The following is a 20,199-nucleotide window of genomic DNA, read 5'->3' as shown; positions in this document are numbered from 1 at the left end:
GTCTCCGCACAGCCAATCAGATTTCGGGAAGTGCATAGACACGCCCACTTTGTCGCGAAGGGGGCGGGGCTTGCAGGCGGAGCGCGCTGTAGTGGTGGGGCGGGTCACGGCGGGTTCCGAAGTGTTGGACTTGTCTTTGAGATTTGGTGCAAAGACATTTGAAAAAGGCCAAGCAAAAATACGTTTCCCCCAAGAGAAAAGCTGTCATTGCCTCTTCACTCTTTAAAACTGTAGCACAAATGGATGAATATCTATTTGAAGGGGTTCTGAACCACTGCATCTGCATACATGTTGCAGAAGAGGTTTTAATTTAGGAGAAAAAGCCTTGCACGACCCATACTGAAGCACAACGAGCCGGACGGTGGGGTTCCTCCCCCTCTCACCTGTGATTCTGGTCATTAATCAGTTACTCATGAAGCACGGGGCAAGCAGCCAGGCCGTCCCCAGCTCCCCTACTGCCCCATGGCAGTGCTCCTGCAGACCCATCGGCTCCAGGCAAACAGCCCCAGCAGCTCTGAGAGCAGCCTTGGCACCACCTGGCTCGAGGCTCTGCTGTCCCACTATAGAATGCTGCAGCAGGTCCAGGCTGTGCTCCAAGGGGCCGCTTCATCTCCGTGTAGATTTTTTCCGTAGAGAGGAATATCGCTGCTTTAGCTCACATTTGTTGTATTTTAATAGCAGTGCTTTAGGGCACAGCTCCTTGCTTTACTTGGCAGCTGCACAGCCAGGCCACGAGCACGTCCCCATATAACCCTGCAGTGAAGCATTGCCTGTGTTAGCTGGAGCCTGGCCAACAGCCCCAGCCCTCCCTAAAACAACCTCAGGGCCCCTCACACAGGCTGAGCTGTGCCTGACGGTGTTCAGCAGGCATTTGGATAATGCCCACAATAATTTGCTTTGACTTTTGCTTAGCACTGAAGCGATCGAGCTGTTGGACCCTTCCAGCTGTTCTATTTCATTTCATTCCCACCACTAATGATAAGAGGAAACCCAAAACTTTCAGAAGACTTTAGAGCTGCCTCAAGGCTGCACTCAGGTTTTTGGTTTTGCACCCAGGAAGGTGAGAGTGACCCAAGGAGAGGCCAAGTGTCATGGCAGGGTCATGCCAGAGAGCACAGTGCCAGCAATTTGGTGAACTGGGAATTGCAACTCAGCCCATACCTCCCTTTACTGATGCATTGTGCACCAGACTGGGACAGTGAGAGATTCACTGGGTGACACAGGAGAGAAAAGCAGGGTACCCCATAGATCCACCTAAAGACCTCCACCTGTTTCCATAGGGCTTTCTGTTGGAGGAGCACATTGCTCTGCCACCAAGTGCAGCACCCCACCAGGAACCAGTGTCCCCTTCGTCACCTGCTGCCCCATGCTGCTTTCCAGGACTCAGCCTTTTGGCTGTTGATTAACTCACATATTTGGGCAAAAATAGCTTGTGCTTTCTGCTCGCCCTTGGCCCTCATTACTGCCCTTGTGCCATCCCTCTGCTGTCAGAGGAGCTCCTGCAACAGCCCAGTGTGAGAAATATTTTCTTTCACTTCCTACATTTTGCTACTTTGGGATTTCTTTTTTTCCTTACAGAAACTTTGCTTCTCTCTGACCCTTCACAAAGGCTCAAGTAGGGCGTTAAAAATAGGAACAAATGACACATAGCTCTCATACGTTGCCTTAGTCTGGCACTGTTTCCAAATGCCACTTGGACAACTTGGGTCCATGTAGAGAACACGTGCCAGGCTGAGACAGAGCAGCGGATGTCTCTAATAACACGTGTCTGCAGTTCTGCCTTTCCTATGGCAATTTGGAAAGGAACGGGGTTCCTGCAGCTAGGGCACAGCCAGGTCGCCCATTGCATCTCCAGCTCTGGTGGGAGATGAGGCTGAGATCCTGTGATAAAAAAAAATGCAAGTCCTACCCAGCTACACCTTCATTCCAAAAGCAAATATAGACTCAGAGAAATGCCAGAACCCAGCAGACAAAGCTGGAGACAAACCCAAGCAGTGCAGCAGCTGCAGAGGAGGAAGGAGAAGCTGCTGTGAGCACTGCCAGCTTGGCTATGTTCTCATATCCCCGCATCCCCTCTCTGCATTGTGACATTGCTGCTGCATGGTGAGCTGCTGCAGGACAGCCGCATGCAGGACGAGTGCACGCAGGCTCCAACCTGCAACCCTGAGCATTCCCAGCACCTTCTGCTTCACTTTTAGCACCACCTCGTGGCAGCAACTCCTGCAGTCTGCCCTGCTGCAGAGGTCCTGCCATGAACACGTCCCAGTACCTTCCTGGCAGGCAATAAATCCATCACCTATTGGATGCAGCTTCAGACTTTGGTTTCACTTTAGACTGTGCTGTATGTGAGTGCTCGATCAGACTGCAAAATGCTTTCAGGATGAAAGTTTCCTCTTGCAACCATTGCCAAACACCACAGGCAGCCCAATGGGTTGCTTTTTCCCGATGGGAACAGTCAAGTCCAGAGCTGCACCTTTCCCTGGATGTGGACACAGCTTACGAGCATCACAGTTCCCTAGGGCTCAGGAATTTGCTGGGGGCTCAGAAGAAATGTGCCCCGATCCTGGAGTGTTGCACACCTAAGCTGCATTTCCACCTCCCCTTTTTCCAGGCCCCTGATCACAGAGCCTTGCTCAATTAACAGTGGATTCTTTTCTGCTATGTTGCACAGCATGGCTGCTTCTCAGACAAGGAGAGCAGTGCTTAAACTTTTTGATTTCACATACTCCATAAACACTGTCCCTGCATCTTGGCATTGCTCCCTCTGCTGTTTTTCAGTGGATTCTTTCAGTGCTGCCAGGGACAGCCCAGCCCTGGAGAGTGTATGTGGAGTGGGCAAAAGGAACAAACGGTACCCCTGGGTCCATAAGGAGGAAGTTCAGGAGGCTCCCAAGATGATGCACACCAAAGGACTCTGTGAGCTTATGGAAGCATCTCTTGGCTTTGCCCCATGGGGAGATCTGTGCAACCTCAGAGCTGCTCCCAAGCAGAAGAACCACAGCTGTGACCCTAAATCCTAAATTCCAGGGTCTCCACTCCCCTTGCGCACTGAAACATCCCTCATCCCACCATGGTAGCTCTCCCTGCAGCTGTAACACCAAGGCCTGGTGTTTGCAGGAGCCAGGGGGCCTTAGGAAACCACAGCAATAAATTAAATGCCTCTACACTGCAGCATAACAGGGTGAAGCTGTCTTACCTGCAATGCTGCCTCTATTTCCAACTGTCAACCCATCCCTACCATGCCCAGGGAGATGGTGGGATCCCCATACCTGCAAGAGTTCAAGAAACACGGAGATATGGCACTGAGGGACATGGTTAGTGGGTATGGTGGGGTGGGTTGACGTTGGATTGGATGGTCTTGAAGGTCTTTTCCAACCTTCATGATTCTACGGCTCTGTGAGAAGGCATGAAGGTGACCAAAGCAAGGAGTTGGAGAGGAGCAGCCAGGACAGGAGCTGCCTATTTCCACCTGGAGAAACAGAGACCAGAGACACTTACATTTCTGTCTGCACACAAAATGTTTCCATCTGGGTTTGCAAGAGTGGGACTGGTTGCAACCCACTGCCTTTTGGCACAGCAGCGTGCAGAAGGCAGCAGGGATGGAGGCACATGCATTTATTGACAAGGACACCAGACACACAGTACAAGAAAACCAAGCAGAACCATAACTAAAAACAAACTGCAAACCTTCATGTTGGTGTGGGGATGGCAGGAACCTCCCACCTACTGGCTGAATGGAGCTATGAACTGGGTGATGTCTTCACTACCATGGGGCTTTCCAAGACTGCTGCACAGCCAAGCTCCAGTAATGAATTCACACTTTCATTTTTTTCACACTTTCATTTCCTTTTCCCTTGGCCACCTCCCTGCATCCTCACCAAGAGAGTCCAGGGGCTGTTTGTTGGGTTTTTTTAGGGGGGGGAGGGGAGGGGGATGGGACACGTGCTTTCCTTCAAGTCCTATGGGAGGGCAACCATAAGGAAGGAGATGTTTGGCAAGAGCTGGCCCAAAGGGAGTTTTGCTGGAAGGATGGGAAGGTCCCTCAGGACAGGGTGTTGAGCAGCCGCCTGTAGATGAAGCCCAACTTCTCCCGCAGTGCCAGGAAGGTGGGCCGCTCCTCCGTGTTGCCACTCCAGCACTCCAACATGATGCTGTAAATCTCAGGAGGGCAGGAGCTGGGCCGGGGAAGGCGGTAGCCCCTGGTGATTTGTCGTATGGTTTCTTGGTTTGTCATTCCTGCAATGGAAGAGAAGATTTCCTTCATCTTAATGTTCCCAAAGGACATACTGAAGGTAGACCTGTAATGGGCCAAGAGATCAACGAGTGTCGCTTGGAAACGGCTTCTGCCACAGGTTTGGTTTGAGAGAGATCATTCAGTCCATACCACCTTCCAGATCCCTCCGCAAACACCAAAATTCTCCTGAACAATAACCATATCATGTGCCAGGAGGTGCTTCCACTTCCATTGCAAAAGGAATAATATGACAACTCCTGACACTCTGACTTTTGAAGAGCATGGGCAAGATACTGGAAGGGACCATCAGCCCTACCTTCATATGGGATCTGCCCGTATGTAAAGACTTCATAGAGCAGAATGCCATAGGACCAGACATCGGATTTGAGGGAGTAGGTGCGGTAGTTGGCTGCCTCAGGGGCTGTCCATTTCACTGGGATTTTGGTGCTGCTGCTGGTGGAATAAATGTCATCCTGAAAAACAAAGGGAGACAGTGTTTGAGGGCTTGCAAGATGAGTGCAGCTGCTGCTTTTAGGGCTTTGCCTTGGAGGCCATGGGAAGGGGTCAACAGGTGATGGCTGCAGTGTGGGGCAGCTCAGTGACCCACTGACTGACCTTGAGGAGCCGGGCCAGTCCAAAGTCAGCAATTTTGCAGGTGAGCTCCTCTCCCACCAGGATGTTTCTGGCCGCCAAGTCCCGGTGGACGATGTGCTTCTCTTCCAGGTATCTCATCCCATCTGCCACCTGGCAGGCAATGTTGAGCAGGTGGGAGGTGCCCAGGGACTTCCCTTCAGGACCTGTCAACCCAAATGATCCAGGCATTTGAGGCAAACTAGTAACGTTTATTTTAGGGTGTTCAGGTTTGAAAGGAGACTCTGCCAGCAGTGTGGGAGAAGATGTGGGGAACATGAAAAAGTCAAATCTGAGGTGAGGGCTGTGCTGTGTGGTACATTCATTATGGCCATGTGCTCATCAGAAATGGGACTGTGGTGAGCCTGAGGAGCAACTTGTGCTGCAAGAGCATGCAGAAGCCTGTAGCTTGGTCAAAACTGAAGGTGACCTGCTGCCATGCAAGTCTGCTCCCAACCCATCCTACCTGCAAGCTCCTTCTCCTCCGGCACCAACTGCTGCCAGAGCCCCAGCCCAGAGGTCTGGAGGAGGAGGGATACACCCGGCAGAAAAACAGGTCTTGGTGGGAGCTGTTGGTCTTGTTTCCCTCAAAGTCTGATTACCAGGTTGGGAGAGGAAATAAAAGCCAAGAAAAATAAACTGACTTACTGTTGAGGTAGCTGTGCAGGTTGCCTTTCCGCATGAGCTCGGTGATGATGTACACAGGCTCATCCAGTGAGCAGACAGCGTGCAGTTGGATCAGCTTCTCATGCCTCAAGCGCTTCAGGTTTTGAATCTCCTTGGTGAAGTCTTCTGCCTTCATGTCAGCTGATGGAGAAAGCTGCTGTGAGCCCTTTCTCACTCAGACCTTCAGAGCTCTGCACCTCCCATCTGACATAAGGACCTTTATCCTCCCTGCGTCTCTCAAGCCTGGTATTTGCACACCCTGCATCTCAGGTCCAAACACCCATGAGATGTTTGCCACTGGGCTTTGGATCCCATTTTCATTGTCATTGTTCCATCGAGATTTACCACAAACCTGCTGAGCCATTACGTAGAGACACAGCACAAGCTTGTACAGGTCCATACATGGCTACATGCCAGGTCCTACCACAGTTTGCTTGACGAGACAGACACAGTGACCAAGAGGACTAGGAAACAAAAGGGCATGAATGCCGTGGCAGCAAACAAGACACTCGGCAGATCACCATTATCATCTGCCCTTCCACGCACCTTTGATGATCTTGATGGCCACAGGCACTGTGTTCCTCCACAGTCCTTCCCACACTTCTCCAAAGTAGCCCTCGCCCAGCTTCCTCCGCAGGGTGAACTCCCAGCGCGGGCGCTCCCAGCCATCCCTCTCCGGGGGGGTCTGCAGAAGGGACATGGCATGCTCAGACCCACTGGGACAGCCTGTGTCAGCTGCTGGTCCCAAGCAGGGCAGGGCAGGGACACATCAGTGTCATGCATCCCTGGAGGTGCCCGAGGCCATGGATGGGCAACCTGAGCTGGTGGGGGTCAACCAGCCCTTGGCATAGAAGTTGAGGAGCTGTAAGGTCCCTTCCAACCCAACCGTTCTGTGGTTCTATGATAGTGCACAAGTAACTCCTCATCAGCCTCCAAAGATGGCTTTTTCTCCATTTCCACCAATGAATAAAAAATGAATAAATTAATATCATTACATATTATGGCTGGTTTAGGCTTCAAATCATTAAGCATTTATCTCTTAGCCCATTTCACTCTCCAATTATTCACATATTTAATTGTTATTTCTAAGCCATAACTAGCAAAGGCAATTCTAATCAGGGAGTGAGCTAGTAATTTGGGATTTGTGCCATAGCTGGATTTATGAGTGCCACACTAATTGGCATGAGAACCACAGAAAAGCCAAGTGGTCTTATTATTCTCTAGGAAAAATCTGGAAGAGCAGCTATTTCCAGACTCAGTATTGAAGGAATTTGTAACAACGTGGTTTTGAGTCTTTGTCATGGAGCAAACATTTCAGAAAAGGCTGTGCCTTTTGGCCAGGCCACAAGCTGGGCAAGGCAGCTCTCCATGCACAAAAACACCAAGCCCAGCCCTAATACAGCCAATGAATGTGACCTGGAAGTTATGCTAACAGTATGTTATAGCTTTTAGTTTAACAAAGCTTGAATCCCAAATGGATAAGTGCTATTTCTGATCTTTCCTATTTAGCTTCTTTCCTTTCTTCCACATCTTTTAGTCTCTGACCCACCCAACCAAGCCCAAATGGGAAAGCAGCTGGGGGGCAGCCTTGTACGCACCGTGGGGCTGCAGGGCTGCAGCAAAGGGCTCTGGATGACCTTCCAGTTCTCGGTGTAGAAGGCAAGCAGCTCCTCCATGTCAGGGAAGGGATGACCCCTCTGGATGTACAGGCTGCCTGCAGGGCTCTTGCAGATGCGGAAATGGCTGACTTTGGTGTGGTTGCGCACTGCAGGGGAAGCCCAGGGGGAGAATCTCAGCTCCTTCCCATGTCCCCAGTGCCCCCTCCATCGCCTCTCCTGGGATATTTAATTCCTTCTAAAGGAGTCCCAGGGTTCACCCCTCCTTCTGGCATTGCCTGGCTCAGCAGACTACCAGCTACAGGCGGTGCTGGAGCAGAGAGGAAATGCTTTATGAGAGGAAACCATTCCCATGCAAACGAGCTGCTCAGAGAAGCGTCTGAGTTCATCGCCGCGTGGGGTTGGTGAATCAGGAGCAGCTGTACCTGCAGAAAGCATGCTGCAGCACAGAGCTATGGCTTGCCAGGAGCTGGAGATGTTTGACTTGGATCAGACCACATTGCAATGACGCTGCCTGGTCTGAAACTCCCCACGCTCAACTTGCTGTGCACAGGAGCACACCAGGCCCTGACACCTTGCAGCCAAAGTCAGACTCCAAAAGCCACCAGAACAAAATCCCAGGAGTTAGTGCTGCAAAACCGTCATTAAACTGCTGTAACGTGCTCATGGCTTTCATACTTCAATGGAAACGATGCATTCTCCTTTGCCACAGTAACGCAGTGATCCATACCTACAGCTGTTCGCTTTTAGGAAGCAGTTAGCTCCTTTTAACAAGGTGCTGTAGAGCACTCCAAGCACATTTCTCTTTTTCTCCCAGTGTTGATTGAGCTGCTCCTGGGGACCAGCCTGGCTCCTTTCTCCGTGCTCATTTTCTCAGGATAATTACCCCAAAATTACCTGAGAGAGAGTACTCGCCCCTGCTGCTCTCACTGTCCCGGACAAGGAAGGAGCCATGCTGGTTGGGAGGCGAGAGGAGCAGCTGCTCGGCCTCACTGCGACTGATCTTGCTGAAATACCACCTGGGGGAGAGTAGAGGGCAGTCAGAGCTGGGGCAGATTCCCAGTAGGGATGGGGCAGAGTGCAGTGGTGCTGTACAGGCTGTGCACGGGGCAAGAATGAACATCATAGTGACTGCAACGGGGCTGCTTTGTTTCACTGCTCTCACAGGCACTCGATGCATTTTATCACAGCTTTCCAACTTCAAATGCTTTCTTTATGTTTCGTTGGAATGCTCAGCAGAAGGTGCCTTTCATCCTTCTCCAAACAGTCTGCTCATAGCCACGTGCCCCAAGACCCAAATAATTCATATTTCCAGTTCATCCTCTGCATGCACTAGGGCAAGGCTATAGGCTGTTTTATCTTCGCACCATGCTCAAAATTGGGAAGTTCTTTCTCTTTTCCCTTCTGATGGATACAGCTCCAAAGGCGGCTCAGGAGCGCCCATTTCCATTTCCAGGGAAAGGATGCACATTGCCCCACCTGGGAAGGAGGGTACAAGACCCCAAATGGATCCCCAGTTTGGGAGTTTTCCTCCCACAGCTCTGTGCACTGCAGCTGCCCTTTGCTGCACCAGATGCACTGCTATCAGCAATGCTGAGCCACGAGGGAGTACCCAACCAAACCCTTCGTTCATGCATGAAATCTCCAGCAAGAAAAGGCAGGTTGGTGTTTGGGGCCCGACGCCTGTGTGACGCACAAGAGCCCGAGGAAGAGGCTGCTTCCTTCCAGCTAGGATGTGCAAAGCCGGAGGTTTCATCATTAGTCAGGATTGCCAGCATCTGCTGTGTGGGAAATTAACCATGATGGGCTTACTGCAGCAAGGCAAATTAGCACCCAGCTGAGACATGTGGCTCCGCACAGTCTGTGTGTTCCCAGCTCTCTTCGGCTGCCCTTTGGCATCACCCTCACCTCTGCTCTCAGAACACATATAGATACACAGACACAAACACCCACTCCACTTCAGTGGATGCAATAGGAACACAGCAGGGAGCCAAACCCACCAGGCATGTTGCAGGTGCAGTCTCAAATCGAGCCAATTTGCCCCAAAGCGTAGGGTGAGGAGCGAGGGAGGGGCTCTGGTTGCAATTTGTGCCCCTTTATCTCAGCATGGAGGGGCTGCAGGAGCCCTGAGGGAGCGCAGGGATCCCACACCCACCCACATCCTGCTCACTGACTCGGGGCCTCAGGGCTCGTTGACTCAGTGCAGGGGAGCACCGATGTCTCAGGGCACACTTTACCCAGCATGTCATGACTGGGCTGCCTTATGTAAGGATGAGTCCAGGCTTTTCCTGGATGAGGATGGTAACCCAGTTCCACACAGATGGGAGAGGCAACAGCAGGGAGGGGAACCCCATCCTGGATGCACCAGAACAGTGTAGGCATGGCTTGGTCCTAATGAATCCTGACAGCTCTCAACTCAAACACTTCTCTCTGTTCTCACAGGCTCTTTGGAGCTGACACAAGTTGGACCTGGTGATTTCCTCAGCTCCATCCCTCCCCACTGTCTCCCCTTAAAGGGAAAAGGAACCAGAGCAAGCAGGGACCTGTTTTGGTACATCACTGAACCATGTCTCAGCTGAGCACACCTACTCCTGTGCTGGAATGATGCACACAGGAGGGGGACCAGCATAATTGTCCCCAGCATGTCCTCAGGCTTTGCCCACCATCCTGAACCCTCCACCCCACTGCTATCAGCTCCCTCACAGGGACTCCCAGGGACAGGCAAAGCCTCAGCACAGCCCCATGAAGGTTCCCATTGCCATTCCTGGGCAGGGTTGTGCTGCTGCAGGGCCACCCCCCACCCTACACACAGACAAGTTGGATACTTACGGTCGGTGAGCAGAGGTGCCCTGGCTGAGGTTGGCCACATATGCAGCAGGGACGTATCCCGTGGCCGGTTCCCCCAGCAGCTTCCTGGCTAAGACATAGTCCCCTTCTTCTCTGAGGACACGCAGTTTGTCCCCTGCATTTACACTCAGTTCATCTGCACTGCGGGCTGTGAAAGCGTATAAAGCGATAAAAAGAGAGGACTTTGGGATGAAGGAAATGCAGCTGGGCTCCGAGTGCAGCGAAACAGAATCGGAACCAAAGTACCCCAGCGAGCAGCTATCCGGCCCTGAGCGTGGCCACAGCTTGTTCCAGAAGGATGTCAAGAAGGTCAAACGCTTGCGGACAAACTGCTCCATCCCTGGAGGATGCAGCGCCTGGATGTCACCACGCTCCTATTCCGCGGCGCTTCCCAAAGGCACAACGAGGGGCGGACGGGGAGCTCATGCCGTCGGCCCCGCGCCGCAGCGCCCGGCAGCTCTCCACCTCCGTCCCGACCCGCACGCGTCTGGGCGCTCACTGCCACCAACTTCCTATTTCTGAAAGTGAAACCCGTTGGGCTGGTGGGGTGAGTGCGCGGGCGGGACGCGTCGCTGTGTGGGAGACCTGCGGGCACATCTGGCACAGCTGGAGCCGCCAAGCCGGGCAGCGCTCGCAAGAGGAGAAAGGCTTCACCTTTAATTAGGATTTTAACGTGCGCTCTCACGCTCGTTTCCAGAGTGCTGGTAAACACGGCTCGCTGCTCTTTAAGCAGCTCTTGTGATGAGCGGCGGGCTCTCGTTAATGGTCGCGGTCCCCCCTGTGTGGGAGGGCTTTATTTTTCCTTTTTTTTTTTTTTTTTTCCAAAGGAAAATAGAATTAAAGTAACCTGGAGGAGGTCTGAAGTTTGGGCAGTTGCTGGATAGATATCACCCTGCATTTGCCTCTTCCCATTCATTTCTCTTTCTCAGGGCATCTCTAAGGAATTCACTTCTTGATGCCTCAGGATGGACTCCCCCCCGCCCCTCCCCGGATCAGCCCCAGGTGCCTCCATGCCCCTCGCATTGGGCCCTCATCCCCAGCAAAGGATGGAGATTCACACAGTGCATGTGGGTTGCGTTCCTTCAGCTGTCTGAACATCCACTCTGCTACAAATCCCACCACCAGCCCCCTCAGCAACCCCTGCGTGGGTTTTGTCACTTAACTGTTCCATCTAATTAGTGGGAGTTCTGTGCCTGGCAGTGCTCGGCAATAGCAGCTCCCCCAGGAACTCAGCTCCCGGCCCTGAGCTTGTTATTTCGATCCTCCCCTGCTGTCATGGCTGGGGGGAGTTCATTAGGGGTGTGGATATGGGTTTTTCAAAGAGGTTCTCTAAAACAAATAAAGAAAACAGATTAATTCACTGTAATGGTCTCACCTTGCTGCACAGAGGGGATGGAGAGAAAAGCAAGTCTTCAGCAAAACATTCTTTGCAAAATAACACCTGGGTATATGGGCAATTCCGCCAGATCTTCCCCTGCTCACAGCCTTGCTGATGGGGGCATGAACTGATGTTTAATTTTTGCATGTTTTTCCCACCTCAGCCCGGGGAGAGGAACGGAAGATGGAGCTCAGGGTTTGCAACACATGGGGAGCAAAGGGGCAGCTGCCCCAGTGACAAGGCTGCACCAAGGCTGCACATGCTCTGTGGGGAAGGAGAAGCCTTGCTCACTTATGCATTTAGAGAGATTATCTGATTAGATCAAGCACCAACCACTTATGTCTTGCTGCTTTGAATGGGGACTTGGTAAACTTGTGGTTTGCAGAAGGAGACTGGAGACTGATTTACCTTTATTGACCTCTGCCAGATTGGATTCTCTGGTGGTACAAGCAAGAGACAAGTGCAGCTGATAGAGAACACGCAAGGCTTTGGACCTTGATTTGCACCTAAATGAAAGAGTACTTCAATGTGACAAACATCCCCGAGGACTAAATGCTGCCTCTGAGCTTACCAGACATGCATAACACACACTCATCACTGCAGCCTCTGTCTGCACAGGACATGCACACACAGCTCAGAGTCCCACGCCAGGAAATTGCTGAGAAATCACAACCTTTTTCTCCTATTTTGTTTTATTTTCCTATTAAGTTCCAGGAGCATCTCTGTTGCTTTGAATCCCCTTGGTACTATCACACACCTAAAAAAAGGAGGAGAAGATGAGGGAAAGCACGTTCATAAAAGATGTGGGTCCTTGCACTGGGGAAGGCAGGTGGGAGGACACAGGAAAAGTGAAAAAGATAAGGCACAGCTATCAAACAGATCAAGTATCTTCTCTCAGCTCCTGTGCTTGGCTTACACAGATGGATTAAGAACCAATCTGCCCACACATAGGTGGCTGTGGTGGATGCACAGGGACCTCAGATCTAGCACCACTAAAAAGCACCTCCAAAGAGCAAGGAAACCAGAAGACCAGCTCAGGAGAGCTGGTTGCACAGTCGTGGTTTCGTTGCAGAGCACCTAGGAGCAATAAACACAAGCAGCACTTCGCATTCATCAGTGTGTCAAATACTGCACATCGTGTTCTCCAGTACTAATTGACAGAAACCAGCAGCTCCCCCTCACTAATGAGAGCGCCCATTACATCTAATTATCAGAGGTTCTGTTGCAGGTCCTGTTACATTTACACTCAAAACACATCTTCCAGTGAAGAGCCATTGGGAGTTAAAGAAAAAAAAAAAAAAGGAAGAGAAACATAAATCCAATTAAACCTCAGAAGGGCAGAACCCTGGAGAATGCAGTTAGTATTGAAGAAAATGTTTCTGAGCACCAGGCAAGCAATGGGAGGTCACTCATAGGGTCACAGCACTGAGGATGTGCCACCCATTACCAATCAGGTGGCAAAGCACAGCAGCAGGCCTCAGCATGGTGGGCTGCCACAGCTTGTCCTGAAGCACCCAAGCAATTGCAAGACCTCCCCAGGCTCTGGATCCAGCTCACTGCTGCAGGCATGGACCCAGCCCAGCCCACACAATGCTTTCCACGGCCCTCAGGTTCCTTTTGGTCTTTCTGTTAGCATTAGAGTATCTCATGCTTGTTCAATTTTCCTTTTTTCAAACCACATACAGATTTTTCCAGATGTTTCCTGGCTTGAAGATAGTGCATCTGAGAGAGGTTTTATCTCGTAATGAATTCTTTCAGTTAACATTTCAGACCAGGGGTAGGAAGATGATGTCAAAGATGGATGAAAAGAGGAGAAGGGCACAATGGTGAATCTAAGGCAGCTTCAGTTATCCTCCATTTCTTGAGGACTGGTGGAAGGAAGTGGCATCTTGGCACCATCTAGCAGGACAGTGTGGTGGTGGCAGAGCCCATCCCTAGAGGCTGACAAGGGCTGGAACAGTGCAGGGGCTGAGGGGCTGCAGTGCAGGGCTCAATACAGGCAGAAGGACAGATGTTCTGGGACAAGAGGTGGCACAGGAGGTGGCAGGGTGTCATGGGGGCTCATGGGTTGCTTGGAGCCTCTGAAGAATGGGTTGGACTGGCTGACGGTGAGCAAGAGCACAGATCACCAGACACCTGGAACAGCACAAAAAGAGAAAAAAACTTTGTGAGAGGCAGAGATCACCATTTGTATTGTGCCTGAGGCACGTGTGATTGCAGCACAAGAACAGCAATAATCCTTTACAATGACAAATAGATCTGGGGGACCCTGTAAAACCCCTACAGCGCTCTTCAAGGATCTGCAAATGATGTCAAAGAAAAGCCAATTCGTGTGGGTAACAGTGCAGCCTATGGCTGTCAAATTTCTGAATAGGATCGGTATTCAAGTGGAAAATGTGTAGAAACCCACATATCAAATCAGGCTGGAAAATGGCATGGGCGGTCTACAAGCTTCTCCTTTTTCCACAGAGATTATCAGCACAGATCAGCCTTGGTGTGCCCTCCTCATTAATCTAACTTCCAGTGGATGCTTCTTCTAGCACAGACTGCCTGGCAGGGCAGTGCTTCTGCATAACTCCTCTTGTCCATGAAGTAGTAATTTGCAACACGTAAAAACTATCAACCACCTCCTCCAGACTGGCAGGTTCCAGCGAGTTGTTCAAGGCTGCAGGGATATCCATGGAAGGGAACTCAACCTGTGCTCACTGTGATCCTGAACACAGGGAACCAGAGGTCTTGCAGATTTCTGCCACTGCTGGAAGGTGCTTATACTGACTTGAGAAATACAACAGCCTCGCTCCCTTGGCTGGAGTCGAGCAAACATAGGACTGATGCTTTCAGCACAGAGGTGCAAAGTGACTCAGTTGTCAAGGGGGAAATCTCTGTCAATATGTAAGCAAATAATGGATTGCTCCATGTGCCAAGATGTCCTCGTTACCTTGAGGAGGAACCAGTCCATCTGCTCCATCACTGCACTTCTTACTCTCTCTCCCCACAGAGGTCCTCTGGAGGCTGTTGGGTTTGGTGTTGTGGCATTAAGTGTTGCTAGAAGAAAGCTACCCACATCCCTGGAGAATAAACCTCAGACACCTCACCCAGTCCACATAAGTCCTATACTTATGTATTTCCCCATCTTTGCCAAACCAGTTCTTAAAAGACCTCCAGATATGGATATGCCACAAGATCCCCAGACAACTCATTCTGGTGAGTCACTAATCATTACTGTTAGAAATGGTGTCTAACCTGCTGCATTTAAGCCTATTACCTCATCCAACTCATTACTGGATTGCTCCATTCCTTACTGCAAGTCTTTTCTGTATATGAAGGCTGCACAACTGTCCCTCCACAAGCACTGAGCCACCTGCAGGACCCTAGCCCAGAACAAACACACTGACCTCATATATGAGGAGGCAATACAGTCAACTTTTTCTCCGTTTGTCCCCAGTCTTCTTCCCCTGTTCATACGTGCTGGTGTTCCTGTGGTGCCACCTTAGCTGGCTCTCTAGTACATGCACCTGGTGGGGATGAAAAGCAGATCTTAGTAGAGCCTTCACTATTGGACAGAATCATAAAATCATTCAAGTTGGAAAAGACTTGCAAGATCAAGTCCAATCATCAACCTGACCTACCAAGTCCTACCACTAAACCACATCTTCTAGGGCCAGTGCTCTTTAACTTGTCCCAAATACAAGAAAAAAAAGTGCTAGCTCGAGTCACTTTCAGTCTCAAACTTGTGCTTCCCCTGCAGTTGTTGAGGTCTGAGCACAAAAAACTCATCTTCTCCCAACTCTTTATGAGCTGTTAGTTTCCTGTGATCCTAGGCTACTCGCATCCAGCGGTTGCACCTGGATCTGGAGGGCACAGAAACTACTCATAGCAAACAGCTAAGTCCTGCTCTCAGGCTGACTCCATGGAAGATGAATGTTGGGGCACACAGTTTTACCTGTTTCCGTAGGGAAGTGACTGCCTTCTCCAGTTCAGCCACAAGGGACTCAAGATTCTCTCTGGAAGAAGAGCTTGGAGAAGTCGCCTCATTTCTGGGGTGAGGGATGAAAAGGGAAAGGAATTACAGAAACGTTGACTTCCTGGATTAGAGAATGATTCTGCCTTCTCCAACATCAGCCTCCATATAACAAGATGGGTGCTGAAGGGCCCAACTACTGTTTTGTCTTCCAAGAGATGTCAGTTAAACAGCCACTCAGTGGTACCCTGATCTGCCCAAATATTTAAAAAGCAGAATCCTGTTCTCTGCTAAAGTGTTGGATAACTTTGATCAAACTCAGCATTTACTTAGTAAAACACTGCTGTGCAAAATGCCAGTGTTAAAGGCATGAATGGCCTGAGTAATTAAAAACTTTTCTTACACTTCTGAACAGAGGTTGAAAGTGTTAATATCCACCTGGGGGAGGCAGGCTTGTGCTTGGCAGGGTTTTCTTCAGGGTAGCTGAATCCAGGAGACCTCTTGCTTCGGAACCGCTGAGAAAGGGCCCTGAATTGCCCACGTGTTTGGCAATCTAGGGAAGGAAACAAACAATCGAGTCATTAAAGTTGGAAAAGACCTCTAAGATCCCCAGGTCCAACCCCAACCTTTCACCATGCCCATTAGCCATGTCTCTCAGTGCCACATCTCCACAGTTCTTGAACATCTCCATGGACAGTGACCCACCACTTCCCTGGGCAGCCTGTGCCAATACTTGACCAAGGAAAGGAAAGCCTGTGTTAGCACTTGTGTATAAAATAGAGCCATTTGGCTTAAAATGAAACATGAGGAGGGCAGTGCTGCTCTCCTTCACCACTCAGCCTTTACGCATCTCATACAGCAGAATGAAGGAGATTAATTGTGCATAGATTCTTATGTCTTATTGGGTGTTTGCAGCCAGAATATCACACAAAGTGACTATGGTAGGATCTTCAGTTTAATGCAGGAGCCTTGCAGACTCTCAAACACGTAAGTTTGGTTATGGGGTCACCATGCCCACATCCTGCTCAGTCTCACTCCCTATGCACCAGCTGCCAGAGAGAGAAGCCCTGAACGGCCCTGATGGACCTTTGGCCAGATTCGATGCATTTAATTTCATGAAACCAGCTCCTGACCCTTCACATAAAAAGAAACAGCATGTGACAGTGCCACCTCGCAGCACTGGCACAGCCTGCTCCCTACCCTCGCAGCAGTCCTGCCAAAAGCGAAGGTCCACAGCAGGGATCTCCTCGCAGCCCACCATGCCCTGTGGGTACGATGCCACACGGAAGACGTCCCTCTGGAGCTGCTGGATGTGGTCGCTGTTGTCACAGATGACACGAGCGAGGGACGACTGTCTGAGCTGAGTCAGCTGCGCCGGAGTGAAGACTCCTGGGTTCTCATACCAAAACCTGTGGGGTGTCGTAATCACAGCATGAGAGAGGAAGATGGCAGATGAGATCCTCTACATCTGCACGGCAGCACCCAGAACCCCAAAGGAGCTTTTATTCTGCTATCAGGCAGCTGTGAACATAAAGTTCAGTTCTGTGAACCCAGGAATCCCTGTGAGCTGCAGAGTGCGACCACCCGTACCTACAGCCCTGTGCAGGGGAATCTCAAGGCACTTGCACAAGGAGCAAATTGGGAATCACAAGGAAGCTGATATTCTCTCGAGTTCTGAGAACTCAAGAACTTTCTTAGTGGAAAGGGAATTGGTGTGTGCATGAATGCACACACTGAAAGTACCTGTGACAAAGTCCTGAACAGAGGAGACCCTTCTTGCTATCGTAAGACAAAGAACAATCAAAAATGACAAGTTCTGTTCCTTCCTCGCTCCTCACAGGGAGCAAATCTCCCTAAACAGAATGTTGAGTTGACTTTGATGATAATACCTATCTCCATCCCTCAGCTTTCTGAACTGTGTTGTTAACAGGCACATCAGCGTTGGTCCAACTCTGGTTCCAGGGACAAGATCCTCTACCATCAGGGCTGGAAACAGGTCAATATTTTTGGTAGTTCCATATAAGCTGAAGGATAAATATACACATATATACGTAAAACAAAACAAAACAAAAAAACAAACAAACAAAAAAACCCCACAAACATTTAAAACTATCAAAATGTAAAGACAAAAAAAATTGATCCTACTGTAGGCATGCGTACAACAGGAAGTAATCTAGAACATATTTCTAATTTGGTGTTATCTGAAAGACACTGGGATAAAGGTCTGTCTTGGAAAGAGTAAGCTCATAGCAGCCAGTACGTACACTGCAGTTTAGTCTCTGGAAAACAGCTCCAAGGCTCAGTCTGCTCCCAAGCACAGCAGTGCCTGATGACATTTTGCTCACAAAGAGCCTGATCACTTGGAGAGACCTTATTTCTCTTACTCTATTCTCAAACCACAACTACTAACTTATCCCAATGTCTGTGGACAGCAATATCTGGTCATCTGATAGGAAGGTTATTTGATTGATGCTCTAGGAGGAGCAAAAGCTTTTCACTAGCTGATCTCCAGTGATTTTGATCCCTCTGAGTCCAGGCTACAGTACCTCCTGAGTTTTTCCCTGATCTCCAAGTTCTTTATCTCATTTCTGAGGTCCTCAAACTCCTGTGCAGATGAGAGGTTGCAGAAGACCCTGAAGTCGTTGTAAGGTGGGATGCCATGGTCTCGTCCTCTCTGGATATTGATAGCAGCCAAGTCCAGGGAGACAGAGTGTGCCATGGAGAAGAGCTTCTCTGTCAGCTCCATGTTGAGGAGTTCTGAGGGGACCCGCATTTTCCCAGGAACCCCAAAGAGCCCACGGAGGAGTGGATCAATCCCACCCTCCTGCGTGATCCTGAAAGGGGAGAAGAAGGCCTTGTGCAGGGGGACGTGGCCCTGGCGGATGGGCTGGAAGGTTTCATTCAGCCGGTACAGGATGGGGTTGATCAAAGTGTGCCCAAAGCGGAAGGCGGCGGTGGCGAAAGCGTTGAGAATCCCCGCGTTGACGTTGGGGTCATAGCCTTTGTACTCACCCAGCATCTTCATCCCTGCTTCCCCAAGGACCTTGGGGAGCCAGTGGGCGTAGGTGATGTGCTGCATCTGGGCACCCACGATCTTCCGCGCCTCGTGGTACAGGAGGTCTCCGTCCCAGTGAGGATTGAGGACAGACAGCTCAGCAGCAATGCGGTTGTGCTCCCTGAACCACAGTGTGTGCATGGCCGTGAGCCCTAGCTGCTCGTTGGCACGGTGGTCTCCGGCCAGGAAGCACGGCACAGGACTCTCATTCTCATCCCTCATACATTCAGTGGGAGGCCCCACAGCAAATGGCAGGAGGTGCTTCCCTGAGCTGGGCACCATCCTCCCTCGCTTCAGCAATCCATTCTGGTTGCTCAAATCCCGCAGCTCACGTGATTCCTGCTCGGTGCTGCCATACACATTGGAGGCATCGATGTAGGAGGTCAAGTGATTGATCTGCTCCCTGGCGTAGACAGAGTTCATCAGCAGGGAGGTCATCCCACTGCCACACACGGGGCTGGAGCGCACAAAGAACATGCAGCGCCCATTCCTGACACGTGGGTCGTTGGCAGGGATCAGGACGGAGAAGCAGGGTGGATCATTGCTGCATACCTGGCTGCAGGGTGCTCCATCTGAGAAGCGGGACATGCTGATGGCTGCCACTGTCTGGTCCATGTCGTGGTCCAGAAACTGGCCCCATTGCATGAGCATATGTGTGAACTGCTCGTCTGGGGTAATGGTCTCAGTCCCAACCATGGCGGTGGAGACAAGCCTGGGTAAGGGAAGGGGCAGGTCCCTGGCATCTTCTGCCAAGGAAAACCCCCGGGGGAGGTTAAATCCGTTCTGATAAGCAGGTTTGAGGAGCCTCTGGAAGGCGGTGAGAGAAGCGCCCCACATTGGGTGCTGCAAGTTGTTGCAGGAACCATCGTGGGTCCTGTATTTCTTGTGGAAGCAGATATCGGAGCAGTTGGGTGTGCGGCGGTGAGCAGAACAGCCAGACAGGTTGGCAATCATGTTCAGGTAGTGAGGAGACACCAAATCGTTGTAACGATAACCTGCAAATGGAACCAACAGCGCAGTGTCAGAGCCAGTCACTGTGCCATCTGGTTCCCACGTCAGGGTGCTGTTGGAAGCCTGCTTCTGGGATTCCCAGAACGGGCATGGGAGGACCATATCTTCGAGCTACATGTGATTTACAGAACATATGGAAGCATAATATAATATCAGACCCATAGAAAAGAAAAGAAAGGGAAAAGGATTTCATGAGAACCGTGCAAAGATGGAAATCAGAACTGCTGAGATTGGCAGACCAAACAGCAAGGTGGCTTGGTTCCTGGTTCTGCAGTCAGCACTGGATTATTTCACATCTCTCTGGATTAAATGCTGCAACCCTGAGCACCACTGATCACCCAAACTACGTGACGAGCAGCAGGGAAGCTGCTGGTGACTCGGCGATGTGCTGAATAATGCTGCGGTGTATGCAGGAACAGGGAGAGACTGGCAGGGCAATGAGCCCAGACCTGACCTGCAGCTTGCAGGGAGATTCCCTGCAGCCTGGAGTGGATCCAGGCAGGCATAGAGTATTTACAGGCCCAAACATACATGCCTGCTACACAATGATCAACACATATAGGTAGCAGTGTGCAATGAAAGGAAATGTCCAAACACAGGAAGGCTACTGCGGGGCACTTAGATTTCTGCAGGGATCTGTGGGGAGGTTTGGGCTGGATATCAGAGAATGGTTCTGCACCAGAGGGTGGTGGGCATGAAACAGGCTCTCCAGGGCAGTGGTCACAGCCCTGAGCTGCCCGAGTTCAACAAGCATTTGGACACTGCTCTCAGGCACACAGTCTGATTTTTGGGTGGTCTTGT

General features: G+C 50.7%; 2 protein-coding genes across 3 annotated transcripts in view; both read right to left on the bottom strand.

Annotated features, from left to right (window-relative positions):
• Window positions 1-3,353: 3,353 nt before the first annotated feature.
• LOC128080892 (tyrosine-protein kinase Srms-like) lies at window positions 3,354-10,653 on the bottom strand. Its single transcript, XM_052683667.1, has 8 exons — window positions 9,976-10,653; window positions 8,044-8,165; window positions 7,129-7,295; window positions 6,077-6,215; window positions 5,513-5,671; window positions 4,850-5,031; window positions 4,551-4,707; window positions 3,354-4,236 (listed from the first exon to the last, which is right to left on the bottom strand). The coding sequence occupies exons 1-8, from the start codon at window positions 10,329-10,331 to the stop codon at window positions 4,043-4,045; spliced, it is 1,476 nt and encodes a 491-aa protein (XP_052539627.1). The 5' UTR covers window positions 10,332-10,653; the 3' UTR covers window positions 3,354-4,042.
• Window positions 10,654-12,045: 1,392 nt separating this feature from the next.
• The window catches only part of LOC128080887 (peroxidasin homolog), a 44,980-nt gene continuing 36,826 nt past the window's right edge, over window positions 12,046-20,199 (bottom strand). For both annotated transcript variants that reach the window (XM_052683659.1, XM_052683660.1), the window contains 7 exons: window positions 17,879-19,382; window positions 17,222-17,356; window positions 16,533-16,741; window positions 15,771-15,885; window positions 15,315-15,408; window positions 14,767-14,886; window positions 12,046-13,507 (listed from right to left, as the gene is read on the bottom strand). In XM_052683659.1, coding sequence (XP_052539619.1) covers window positions 14,791-14,886; window positions 15,315-15,408; window positions 15,771-15,885; window positions 16,533-16,741; window positions 17,222-17,356; window positions 17,879-19,382 — 2,153 coding nt within the window. In that variant the 3' untranslated portion in view covers window positions 12,046-13,507; window positions 14,767-14,790. The remainder of the gene's footprint in view (window positions 13,508-14,766; window positions 14,887-15,314; window positions 15,409-15,770; window positions 15,886-16,532; window positions 16,742-17,221; window positions 17,357-17,878; window positions 19,383-20,199) is intronic.

Source organism: Tympanuchus pallidicinctus, unplaced genomic scaffold, assembly GCF_026119805.1.
Source record: "Tympanuchus pallidicinctus isolate F22 unplaced genomic scaffold, pur_lepc_1.0 scaffold20, whole genome shotgun sequence".
NCBI classification, from domain to species: Eukaryota; Metazoa; Chordata; class Aves; order Galliformes; family Phasianidae; genus Tympanuchus; species Tympanuchus pallidicinctus.
This window is presented reverse-complemented; position numbering and strand designations above follow the sequence as displayed.

Coding starts and splice junctions, on each gene's coding strand:
- LOC128080892 (XM_052683667.1), bottom strand. CDS start 10,331: ATGGAGCAGTTTGTCCGCAAGCGTTTGACCTTCTTGACATCCTTCTGG. Junction 6,216..7,128: donor TGCAGCCCTGCAGCCCCACG/GTGCGTACAAGG, acceptor TCCCTTCTGCAG/ACCCCCCCGGAGAGGGATGG. Junction 4,237..4,550: donor CGGGCAGATCCCATATGAAG/GTAGGGCTGATG, acceptor CTTCCATTGCAG/GAATGACAAACCAAGAAACC.